Genomic DNA, 13,157 nt, shown 5'->3' with positions numbered 1-13,157 from the left:
ACAGTGATTGAAGGACAGGGTGGGTGGGGAGCCTGGGTTACCGCACGCTCCTTCCACTGTCTACATTTGGTTTCTGCTTGCACTCGGCGATCGGACTCGAGGTGCTCAGCGCCCTCCCGGATGCTCTTCCTCCACTTTGGGCGGTCGTGGGCCAGGGATTCCCAGGTGTCAGTGGGAATGTTTCATTTTATCAAGGAGGCTTTGAGGGTGTTCTTGAAGCGCTTCCACTGCGCACTTGAGGCTCGCTTGCCGTGTCAAAGCTCCGAGTAAAGCGCTTGCTTTGGGAGCCTTGTGTCGGCGTGGTTAATGCTTCGATGCTGGGGATGGCCTGAGCGAGAACACTGACGTTGGTGCGTCTATCCTCCCAGTAAATTTGTAGGATCTTGCAGAGGCAGCGTTGGTAGTACTTCTCCAGCATCTTGAGGTGTCTGCTGTATATAGTCCACACCTCTGAGCCATATAGGAGGGTGGTTATCACTACTGCCCTGTAGACCATAAGCTTGGTGCCAGATTTGAGGTCCTGGTCTTCAAACGCTCTCTTCCTAAGGCAACCAAAGGCTGCGCTGGCACACTGGAGGCGATGTTGGAACTCGTCGTCAATGTCTGCTCTTACCGACAGTAGGCTCTAGAGGTATGGAAAATGGTCCACATTGTCCAAGGCCCGCCTTGGATTTTGATGATCGGGGGGCAGTAAGACCTTTGTCTTATGGATGTTTAGCATAAGGCCCATGCTCTCATTGACGATGGCTTGGCGTTCGGCCTCTGAGTGTGCGCAGACGCAAGCGTCGTCTGTGTACTGTAATTCAACGACAGAGGATGGGACGACCTTGGATCTGGCCTGGAGGCGGCGGAGGTTGAACAGATTCCCATTTGTTCTGTAATTTAGCTCCACTCCAGTGAGGAGCTTGCTAAGAGTGAGATGAAGCATTGCAGCAAAGAAGATCGAGAAGAGCGTTGGTGCGATGACGCAGCCTTGCTTGATCCCGGTCCGGACGTGGATTTGGTCTGTGGTGGATCCATTGGTCAGGATCATGGCTTGCATTTCATCGTGGAGCAGATGGAGGATGGTGACAAACTTTTGAGGGCAGCCGAAATGGAGGAGGACGCTCGATAATCCCTCACGATTGACAGTGTCAAAGGCCTTTGTGAGGTCAAAGAAGGGCATGTTGGTGCGGTTCCCTGCATTTCTTTTGTAGTTATCGCACGGTGAAGATCATTTCTGTTGTACCCCTTAGTGGATGGAATCCGCATTGCGACTCTGGGAGGAGCTCTTCAGCCACTGGGTGAAGATGATTGAGGAGAATTCTTGCAATGACTTTCCTTGTGGCCGACAGCAGGGAGATTTCTCTGTAGTTACCACAGTTGGACTTGTCCCCTTTTTTGAAATGGTCACGATTATGGCATCTGAGATCTCCTGGCACGCTCTCCTCCTTCCAGATAAGAGAAATGAGGTCATGTATTCATGCCAATAGTGCTTTTCCGCCATGCTTTAGTGACAATATCATTATCACAGGGGTCTGGTAGCAAAGGTAGCGCAACAAATCTGTCTTATTAATAAACCAGCTCACAGCAGTACCCTGCTCTCCATATTACTGCGTTTTCACTTGTGTACGTGTGGCCTGCAGGACAGCTTCTCTCTGTGGGAGAATGATTGATGTCCAATTTCAAGCACTTGGGACTTTATTCTACCAGCTCAGTTCTTTCAAACATTTCTGCATCAACACTGAGGAGGATTAATCGACATTACTGGAGTATTCGAGGGACAACGTGAGGCTCTAACTTTAACTTTGTTAAACTTTCAAAGAGGAAGAGTGCCCAAGACTTTTCCCATTATGCCTGTAACCTCGTGGCAGCTTTCTGTCTGTCATGCGATGCTAGGTCAGTAGAAAGTTCCATCTAGCGCTGGACGACTGTCTCCCAACAGATGATCAGAACCCTGCTCTGACCCAGACACCAGATCTTCAGCTTAAGGCAGGATCTGGGTACATGCTACCAGCCTCTTTCTCGCTGGTCATTGTTAGCTAAATACACCGATGATAAACTGTGGGCCTTTGAATAAATATTTGGCCCCCTGCCTCAGCTCATCCGTTGCTGAAGCCTTCATCCACGCCTTTGTTACCTCTCGACTTGACTATTCCAACGCACTCCTGGCTGGCCTCCCACATTCTACACTAAGTAAACTTGGTCATTCAAAACTCAGCTGCCCATGTCCTAACTCGCACCAACTCTTGCTCACCTATTACCCCTGTGCTCACTGATCTACATTAGCTGCCGGTTAAGCAATGCCTCGATTTCAAAATTCTCATCTTTATTTTCAAATCCCACCATGGCCTTGCCTCTCCCTATCTCTATAATCTCCTCCAGCCCCACAACCCCCCAAAATGTCTGCACTCCTAATTCTGCCCTCTTGAGCATCCCTGGTAATAATTGCTCAACATTTGGTGGCCGTGCCTTCTATAGCTTAGGCTCCAAGCTCTGGAACTCCCTGCCTAAACCTCTCCACCTCTCTACCTCTCTTTCCTCTTTCAGGATGCTCCTTAAAACCTAGCTCTTTGACCAAGCTTTTGCTCACCTGAGCTAATTTCTACTTATGCGGCTTAGTGTCAAATTTTTATCTCGTAATACTCCTTTGTAGCGCCTTGGGACGTTTCACCACGTTAAAGGCGCTATATAAATACAAGTTGTTGTCTTGGCAACTGCGTGACCTGGATCCATCTAACTGCAGGCAGGAAAGATCGATGCAACATTAGTACGGCAGCTGTTAGAAGGTTAGAAAGTTCATGGATAGGTGAAGTAAGATGGACAAATGTTAAATCACATAAAATGTGTATCTCCCAAATCCCAGTAGGTAATCGCTGTTAGACAAAGTATCATGCAAATATTTCCTGTCTTTCTAACACCTACACAAGAAGATTGAATCTGCCATTAAGGTCTCTGGTTTTTAAGGTGGCTGAGTGAGCTCACCTTTGAACCGTCCCACATAACCCAGGCCAACCCTATCAGAACACAGTACAACACTGAGAGAGATGTCATCAACTGCTTATTACCAACACCATCACAGATGAGATCTGCTAACATAATAGGGAATCCAAAAGTCTTCTATAGGCATATAAATAGTAAACCGGTCGTAAGAGAAGGGGTGAGGCCAATTAGGGACCAAAAAGAAGACCTACGCATGGAGGCAGAGGGCATGGCTACTAACTGAGTACTTTGCATCTGTCTTCACCAAGGAAGAAGATGCTGCCAAAGTCATAGTGAAAGAGGAGGTAGTTGAGATACTGGATGGGTTAAAAATTAATGATTAGGAGGTACTAGAAAGGCTGGCTTACTTAAAGTAGATAAGTCACCAGGACCGGATGGGATGCATCCTAGGATGCTGAGGGAAGTAAAGATAGAAATTGCGGAAGTACTGGCCATAATCTTCCAATCCTCCTTGAATATGGGGCTGAGGCCAGAGGACTGGAGAATTGCAAATGTTACACCTTTGTTCAAAAAGGAGTGCAAGTATATATCCAGCAACTACAGGCCAGTCAGTTTAACCTCGGTAATGGGGAAGCTTTTAAAAACTATAATCTAGGACAAAATTAACAGTCACTTGGACAAGTGTGGATTAATTAAAGAAAGCCAACATGGATTTGTTAAAGGCAAATCATGTTTAATTAAGTTGATTGAGTTTTTTCATGAGGTAACAGAGAGAGTTGATGAGGGCAATAAGAACATAAGAAATAGAAGCAGGAGCAGGCCATTTAGCCCCTTGAGCCTGCTCCGCCATTCAATAAGATCATGACTGGTCTGATCTTGGCCTCAACTCCACTTTCCTGCCTGCTCCCCATAACCCTTGATTTCCCTGTAGTTCAAAAATATGTCTATCTCCACCTTAAATATATTCAATGACCCAGCCTCCACAGCTCCCAGGGGTAGAGAATTCCAAAGATTCACGACCCTCTGAGAGAAGAAATTCCTCCGCATCTCTGTTTTAAATGGGCGACTCCTTATTCTGAAACTATGCCCTCTAGTTCTAGATTCCCCCACGAGGGGAAACGTCATCTCTGCATCTTCCCTGTCAAGCCCTCTCAGAATCTTATGTTTCCATAAGATCACTTCTCATTCTTCTAAATGAGTATAGACCCAATCTGCTCAACCTTTCTTCATAAGACAACCCCTTCATCTCAGGAATCAACCTCGTGAACCTTCACTGAACTGCCTCCAATTCAAGTATATCGCTCCTTAAATAAGGAGACCAAAATTGCATGCAATACTCCAGGTGTGATCTCATCTAAGCCCTGTACAGTTGTAGCAAGACTTCCCTACTTTATACTCCACCCCCTTACAATAATGGCCAACATTCCATTTGCCTTCCTAATTACTTGCTGTATCTGCATGCTAACATTTTGTGTTTCATGTACGAGGACCCCCAGATTCCTCTGTACTGCAGCATTTTGTAGTTTCCATTTAAATAATAATTTGCTTTTTTATTCTTGCTACCAAAGTGGATACCTCACATTTTCCCACATTATACTCTATCTGCAAAATTTTTTCCCACTCACTTAACCTGTCTATATCCCTTTGCAGATTCTTTGTGTCCTCCTCACAATTTGCTTTCCCACCTATCTTTGTAGCATCAGCAAATTTGGCTACAGTACACTCGGTCCCTTCATCAAAGTCATTATATAGATTGTAAATAGTTGAAGTCACAGCACTGATCTCTGTGGCACCCCACTAGTTACAGTTTGCCAACCTGAAAATGACCCATTTATCCCGACTCTCTGTTTTCTGTTAGTTAGCCAATCCTCTATCCATGCGAATATATTACCCCCAACCCTGTGAGCTCTTATCTTGTGCAATATCCTTTTATGCAGCACCTTATCAAATGCCTTCTGGAAATCCAAATACACTACATCTACTGGTTCCCCTTTATCCACCCTACTCATTACATCCTCAAAGAACTCTAGTAAATTTGTCAAACACGATTTTCCTTTCATAAAACCATGTTGACTGCCTGATTGTATTGTGATTTTCTAAATGTCCTACTACTACTTTCTTAATAATGGATTCCAGCATTTCCCAATGACATGTTAGGCTAACTGGTCTATAGTTTCCTGCTTTCTGTCTCCCTCCTTTCTTGAATAGGAGCGCTACATTTGCAGTTTTCCAATCCGCTGGGACCTCTCCAGAATCGAGAGAATTTTGGTAGTTACAACCAATGCATCCACTATATAAATAAACGTTGTTGTTGTTGTTAGTCCCATTAGTTTGCCTAGTACTTTGCCCTCCAGTGATAGTGATTATTTTAGGTTCCTCCCTTCCTATAGCGCCTTGATTATCTATTATTATTGGGATGCTTTTAGTGTCTTCTACCATGAAGACCGATACAAAATATTTGTTCAAAGTCTCTGCCCATTCCCTGTATTCCATTATTAATTCCCCAGTCTCATCCTCTAAGGGACCAACTTTAACTGCTCTCTTCCTTTTTATATGCCTGTAGAAGTTCTTATCTGTCTTCTCCCTCTATTTTTTTTTGTCATCCTTTGCTGGTTTCTAAAAAAAATTCCCAATCCTCTGGCCTACCACTAATCTTAACATTGTATGCCTTTTCTTTCAATTTGACAAATCCTTAACTTCCTTAGTTAGCGATGGTTCACCCTTCTCGTAGAGTCTTTCTTTCTCACGGGAATATATATTTGCTGAGAGTTATGAAATATCTCCTTAAATGTTTGTCACTGCTTATCTACCGTCTTATCCTTTAGTCTATTGTCCCAGTCCAATAGTTTAGGACACTAGTTTGAGACCCAAGTTTCTCACCCTCAAACTGAATTTGAAATTCTAACATGCGATGATCATTCTTCCCTAGAGGATCCTTTACTATGAGATCATTAATTACTCCTGTCTCATTACACATTACCAGATCTAAAATAGCCCGCTCCTTGGTTGGTTCCACACATATTATTCTAAGAAACCATCCCGAATACACTATGAACTCGTTCTCAAGGCTACCTTTGCCAATTTGATTTGTCCAATCTATATGAAGATTAAAATTGCCCATGATTATTGCAGTGCCTTTTTTACAAGCCCCCATTATTTATTGATTTATACTCTGCCCTACACTGAAGCTACTGTTACGGGGCCTATAGACTACTCCAACCAGTGACTTCTTTCTCTTATTATTTCTTATCGCCACCCAAACTGATTCTACATCTTGATCTTCTGAGCCAATGTCATTTCTCGCTACTGAACTGATCTCATCCTTTATTAACAGAGCTACCCCACCTCCTTTTCCTTTCTGCATATCCTTCCAAAATGTCAAATACCCCTGAATATTCAGTTCCCAACCTTGGTCACTTTGCAACCATGTCTCTGTAATGGCTATCCGATCTTACCCGTTTATTTCTATTTGTATCGTCAACTCATCTATCTGGTTACAAATGCATTCAGATAAAGAGTCTTTAATTTTGCCTTTTTGTCTCTAACTCTGACTCTAATTGCTGGTGCACTCTTATGTTCGTATGTTCTGTCCCAATGCAGTTGATGTGGTCTATGTGGACTTCCAAAAGGCATTTGATAAAGTGTCACATAGCCAGCAAAGTTGAAGCCCATGGAATAAAAGGGACAGTGGCAGCATGGATACAAAATAGAGAGGTGAACGGTTGTTTTTCGGACTGGAGGAAGGTATACAGTGGTGTTCCCCAGGGCTCAGTATTACGACCACTATTTTTCTTGATGTATATTAATGACTTAGCCTTTGGTGTACAGGGCACAATTTCAAAATTTGCAGATGACACAAAACTTGGAAGTATAATGAACAATGACAAAGATAGTGATAGACTTCAAGATGACAAAGGTGGAATGGGCAGACACGTGGCAAATGAAATTTAATGCAGAAAAGTGTGAAGTGTTACATTTTGGTAGGAAGAACAAGGAGAGGGAATATAAACTAAAGAGTACAATTCTAAAGGGGGTGCATGAACAGAGACCTAGGGGTATATATTCACAAATCATTGAAGGCAGGGCAGGTTGAGAAAGGGTTTAAAAAAGCATACAGGATTCTGGACTTCATAAATAGAGTACAAAAGCAAGGAAATTATGATGAACCTTTATAAAACACTGGTTCGCTCTCAACTGGAGTATTGTGACAAATTCTGGGTACCGCACTTTAGGAAGGATGTGAAGGCCTTAGAGAGGGTGCAGAAAATATTTACAAGAATAGTTCCAGGGATGAGGGATTTCAATAACATGGATAGGCTGGAGAGGCTAGGGTTGTTCTCTTTAGAGCAGAGAAAGTTGAGAGGAGATTTGAAAGAGGTGGTCAAAATCATGAGGGGTCTGGACAGAGTAGATAGCGAGAAACTTCCCTTTCTGGATCTGGAATGCACTGCCTGAAAGGGCGGTGGAGGCAGACTCAATCATGGCTTTCAAAAGGGAATTGGATGATAAGTACCTGAAGTAAAAACATTTGCAGGGCGACTGGGAAGTGGGACTAGCTGAAATGCTCTTGCAGAGGGCCGGAACAAGCCAAATGCGCACCTTTTGTGCTGTTACCATTCCATGATTCTATGATACTGATATGCAACATCTATAATAACACAACTTATGGTCGCATGGTTAAGCATTAAGGGTCAGTAACCAGAGGGGACAGATTTTAGATAATTGACGACAAATCTAGGGGGGGAAATGAGGTTTATTCTTTTACATAGTGAGTTATTATGATCTGGAATACACTGCCTGAAAAGGTGTTGGTAGCAGATTCAATCGTAACTTTCAAAAGCAGATGAGATAAATAATTGAAAAGGGGAATGGAACTAATTCGATAGCTCGTTCAAAGAGCTGGCACAGGCATGATGAGCAGAATGGCTGCCTTCTGTGCTGTAAGATTCTATGATTGACTCTAAAAAGAACTTGTATTCATATAGCGTCTTTAATGTAGAGACCAATTAATGGGTGGGGAGTGTAGGGAGAGAAAAATACAGGAATAGATAAAGGTCACGGAAGGAGACATTACAGAGACAGGAGTGAAAGCTTGGGTTTAGGGGCAGCTTTTAAAGGTGCAAAGGGGAGAAGGCTTTGGGCTTAATGGTGGAGTTCCAGAGCATAGGACCAAGGTGACTGATGGTCAATGTGGGCGGGGGGTGGGGGGGTGCAATGCACAAAGTCAGAAGTGGAGGACCGAATGGTGCCGCGGGGAATGTGGTCCACAGGACCTACACAAGTGGGCTTGGCAAGGCCATGAAGGACAAGGAGTTAAAATTGAATATGTTGTGTAGGTGAAAATAAGCAGTCTGGCGTTGGAAGGATACAGGGGTTGAAGCTTAATTCTGGTTAAACAGGATGTCTAGGTTTCTAGGTGTCTGGATGTCTAGAGGATGAAGTCATTAGGAAGAGAGCGGATTGTGTGGTGGGGGCTGAAAACAATGGCTTTGGTGTTCATGATGTTCAGTTGGAAGAGGTTGTGATTGACTTGATGACAGACAGGCGGTCTGAGAGCACAGAGGTGGCTGTGTGATTGACATGATTACAGTAGGTGTTCAGTCAGAAAGTATTAATGGGCAGAGTCTAAATAATTGTAAGCGGTACCATAATTTTAACTATCACAATATCTGTGTTGTAAGATCTCTTGATTTCAGTATGACAGTACAGTGATAGTCAGTGACGGTTTAGCAAGGTTATGTTTACAGTTTATATTCATGTTTCCAACATTCAACTATTTTGCGATAGTATGAACAAGACACATGTCCTTCCTCAGTAACATAGAAACATAGAAAATAGGTGCAGGAGTAGGCCATTCAGCCCTTCGAGCCTGCACCACCATTCAATAAGATCATGGCTGATCATTCACCTCAGTACCCCTTTCCTGCTTTCTCTCCATACCCCTTGATCCCTTTAACCATAAAGGCCATATCTAACTCACTCTTGAATATATCCAATGAACTGGCATCAACAACTCTCTGCGGTAGAGAATTCCACAGGTTAACAACTCTCTGAGTGAAGAAGTTTCTCCTCATCTCGGTCCTAAATGACTTACCCCTTATCCTTAGACTATGTCCCCTGGTTCTGGACTTCCCCAACATCGGGAACATTCTTCTTGCATCTAACCTGTCCAGTCCCGTCAGAATTTTATATGTTTCTATGAGATCCCCTCTCATCCTTCTAAACTCCAGTGAATACAGGTCCAGTCGATCCAGTCTCTCATCATATGTCAGTCCTGCCATACCAGGAATCAGTCTGGTGAACCTTTGCTGCACTCTCAATAGCAAGAACGTCCTTCCTCAGATTAGGAGACCAAAACTGAACACAATATTCCAGGTGAGGCCTCACCAAGGCCCTGTACAACTGCAGTAAGACCTCCCTGCTCCTATATTCAAATCCCCTAGCTATGAAGGCCAACATGCCATTTGCCGCCTTCACCGCCTGCTGTACCTATATGCCAACTTTCAATGACTGATGTACCAGGTCTCGTTGCACCTCCCGTTTTCCTAATCTGCCGCCATTCAGATAATATTCTGCCTTCGTGTTTTTGCCACCAAAGTGGATAACCTCACATTTATCCACATTATACTGCAACTGCCATATAGGTTGGACCCTGCGCTGTTGGGTGGTCCCACCTTCCTTTGGGATACAAAACAACAATGGGATGTCTGTGCGGAGTCCCCATCTGTGGTTGTCTTCTTTCATCTCATCCTAGCTTAATGAACCTTGCACGTACATTATCTCTCGATGTACTGTACTCACTGGGTTCAGAGATTTGAGCCATTAACCAACAGCCGTGGCACACTTTACAAGTTTTATTCTGATTTATTTCTACTACATTAGTCCTACTCAAGGGACACGGCCATTAGTGATCAGTCCAGATGGTCAATTCTATCCCATAGACCCTTTACAAGGTGTCATTTTATTGGACAGGAATGTGTATGAGGCTATGATTACCAGATGTCAAAACACCAATTAATGCTCAGTTCCTTTTTGCTAATCTCTAGCACTTCGGGACCTTGCTATCAGTTGCCTTCTAGGCCTCTTTCTTGCTCATGATCTTATTTAGAAGACTCATTGCATCTTTCAGTGTTTTAGTCCACAACCTCATTCAGACCCAGTTGCCAGATCCAGACTGAATGAGGAATGAGAGGGGCCATTATCGAGAGTATAAGAAAATGAGGGGGGGCCCTTATAGATGGGTATAAGGGACTGTGAAGGGCCCCTATAGATGGGTATAAGGGACTGAGAGGGGTCCTTTTATAGAGGGTATGAGGGACTGAGTGGGGCCCTTATTGAGGGTAAAAGGGACTGAGTGGGAAATGAGGGGCCTTAGAGGGTAAAAGGGACTGTGGGGAATGAGGCCTTTAGAGAGGGTATAGGACTGAGTGGGTGTAATAGAAAAGGTTAATCCCGAGTCTGCAGGAAATCATGACTGGAATAAGGGGATAGGGACTAACTGAGGAAAGGCAAATTCAGGACTAATGTGTCTGGAACCATTTCTTCACACAGAATGAATTGTGGGGAGGGGCCAATATTCTGGAGTAATTCCAGGGGCAGTTTGAAGCTGTGATGGGAAGGATTGTAGGTTACCATGGTGGGATGGGCTGGATGGCCTGCTTTATCTATACTGATCTATGATTTTGTCTGTTTAAAATTCTAACCTGTGATTTTAATGTTGAAAAATGTTGCTGTTTAAACTTGTTTTCTTTATTGAAACATGTCTGCTTGTCTTTGATGGAATGAAATGTCTGTGAAATCTCAGCATGCCTCAATATTCGAAGCGTTAACAATGCTCTTTTCCTGTTCTTTCCTTTTCCCCGATTGTCTCTTGCTCTTGCTCTATTTTATCTCTTTGCTCATTGTCATCCTTCTCCCTTCTCACTTTCTGTACCTCCTTCTTTCACATCCTCTCCTTTACTGTTACATTTGCAATCTCTGTTCTTCCTTCCTTTTATCTGATTTGGCCTATTTTTACCTTATGTTTCCCTCGGCTCCTCACACCACATTGATAAATATCTCCAACTGGCTCATTTTCTGCTCTCTGTTACTCTTTTTCCATCCTTCTATTTCCGTTCTTTCCATTTGTCTGTCTCTATTCATCAATTCCTGCATGCTTTAATCTTCCCATATCACATCGACTTTTCATCCACTCTGCATGTATTGGTGTTCTCTCTACCCCTCTCTTTCCCTGTCTGCTTCTCTCTGTTCCTTCCCATCTTTCCCTTCTCTGTCTGTATGACTGTGTGTTTTTCTGTGTTTCTGTTTTTCTCTCATGTGCGTGCATGTATTTGTGTGCCTGTGTGTGCATATGTGCATCTGTCTTTGTGTGTGTGTGTGTGTGTATCTGTCTTTGTGTGTATGTGCGCTTGTGTTGCTGTCTCTGTCTCTCGTTCTGCCTGTGTCTCTGTCTCTCGTTCTGCCTGTCTCAGAATGCCACTCTTCCTGACCCCCCTGTCCTCTCCTTGCCTGTGATAGGATTGGTTGTACTGATGGCTGTGCTGTGGTGCTGGTGGGCTGAGACCTCCCGGCATTGAGCAGGTAACGATATTCTATATATTATGAGTGTTTAAAAAGAGTCTATTAGAGAGTTTGAGGCCCATTGGATTCTATTTTGGCGCTCTGCGGGATGCAGGGTTTGAGGCGAGTGGATCACAGTGGCAGGGCTGGGTTCAAAATTTGGGACTGAGTGGGGTATAGTTTGGGGGTTCAGCGAAGTGCAATTGGAGTTGAGCCGGGTACAGATTATGGAGTTAAGCGCGGTACAGATTGCGGCTGACGAGGAGAAATCTGTTCATATCTCGTGCACATTGTTCAGTTGGATGCAGTTTAACCATAGCCGGGACTCAATGGAGCAAGATACTTAAAGTTTAGGATCAGGAACCCTGGCTGATTTCCCCTCTCTCTAACCCAGGGGTCACTGGGCAGTGATCAGGAACAGGAACCCTGGCTGAGTTCCCCTCTCTCTAACCCTGTTGCTGTCGCTGGGGTCACCAAACTCAGTACACATGAAGGATCAAACCAGGAACCTTGTGTTCTGCCCAGGCCCCCATTCACTCACTCAGCCTCTTTAATTGCTGTCATTTAATAATCATGCTGTGTGTATCATGTTGTCACAGCTGTTTGAGATTAGAGTGTATCGCTGTCTCACTATCTGATTTATAACTTCACAAAATAAACCTCTCAGACCATTGCTGGTGTCTCTTCTCTGCCTATTCAATTAAACTCTGGACTGGAGGGGAGCAGGTAATCCAGCGACACCTTCATCGCGCTGATTTCATCTAGTGGTTCCTGATCTCCGCCTCTGCCCCATAGGCTGGGAGAATGGGAAAGAAACAACTGTTTATTCAGGATTCTGCAGAGATCCTCGCTGTCCAGCTGATCGGAAAGAGAGTGTGGGTGTGGGTGGGGGTGATGGGAGAGGTGGGAGTATACCCCGGCAGCAGGGGGAGAAGGAGAGAGGGGGGAAGTTTACCCTGGTGCCGGGTGACCGGGGAAATGAGTTTACCCTGACAGAGATGGGGTGAGGGGATGTTAAATTGCTACTGTTTGCACATTCCCCCTCCTCCAGATATGTGCCGAAGGTTGGAATTGGGTCCTTGGGGAGGGGAGGGGAGAGAGAGAGAGGATGGGGGGAAGGTAGGGTGTTGTTTTAGGGTGGTCCTGACATTGGAGAAGGAACAGAATTGATTGGGGACGTCAGATGAAATAAACAATAAGTACTTACACATTAAAGAATCCTGCAAACTAATCTGCGCTGTATTGAGACTGAAGGACTGTGTGAGGCAGGGCGCTGATCTGGGGGGTAAGGAGGGAGAAAGGGAAGAAAGAGGGAGGGATGGAGGGAGATAGGGGAAGAAAGAGGGAGGGATGGAGGGAGAGGCAGGCAGCACAGAGCACAGTTAGTGTTTCAGCTGGAATTTATGTGTGACCTTTTGTTGCTTTCTTTCCTGTGCAGAGTCGATCTGGAGAGTGGATTCCATTAGCGCTGATGGTTATTGCTACAGCTGGTCATTCATCCGTGTCCCAGCCTCACCCCTAACTACTCAACAACCAAAACTAGCGATATGCTTACTCCCTTGCACTCTCTTTCCCTCCCCCCTCGCTCCCTTACACTACTCCTCTCCCTTCCCCTTCTGTCCCCCCTCTCACTACCCCCCTAGCTACCTCCCCCTCTCATTACCTCTCTCTATCTT

At 44.6% G+C, this 13,157-nt stretch overlaps 1 protein-coding gene across 1 annotated transcript in view; it reads left to right on the top strand.

Annotated features, from left to right (window-relative positions):
* LOC139277970 (neurofilament heavy polypeptide-like) overlaps positions 1 to 12,950 on the top strand; it is a 94,270-nt gene extending 81,320 nt beyond the window's left edge. The window contains exons 14-15 of the mRNA XM_070896610.1: positions 11,440 to 11,502; positions 12,920 to 12,950. Of these exons, the coding sequence (XP_070752711.1) occupies positions 11,440 to 11,454 (15 nt within the window). The 3' untranslated portion in view covers positions 11,455 to 11,502; positions 12,920 to 12,950. The remainder of the gene's footprint in view (positions 1 to 11,439; positions 11,503 to 12,919) is intronic.
* Positions 12,951 to 13,157: the final 207 nt, after the last annotated feature.

This window comes from Pristiophorus japonicus, chromosome 13, assembly GCF_044704955.1.
Source record: "Pristiophorus japonicus isolate sPriJap1 chromosome 13, sPriJap1.hap1, whole genome shotgun sequence".
Taxonomy (NCBI): Eukaryota; Metazoa; Chordata; class Chondrichthyes; family Pristiophoridae; genus Pristiophorus; species Pristiophorus japonicus.
This window is presented reverse-complemented; position numbering and strand designations above follow the sequence as displayed.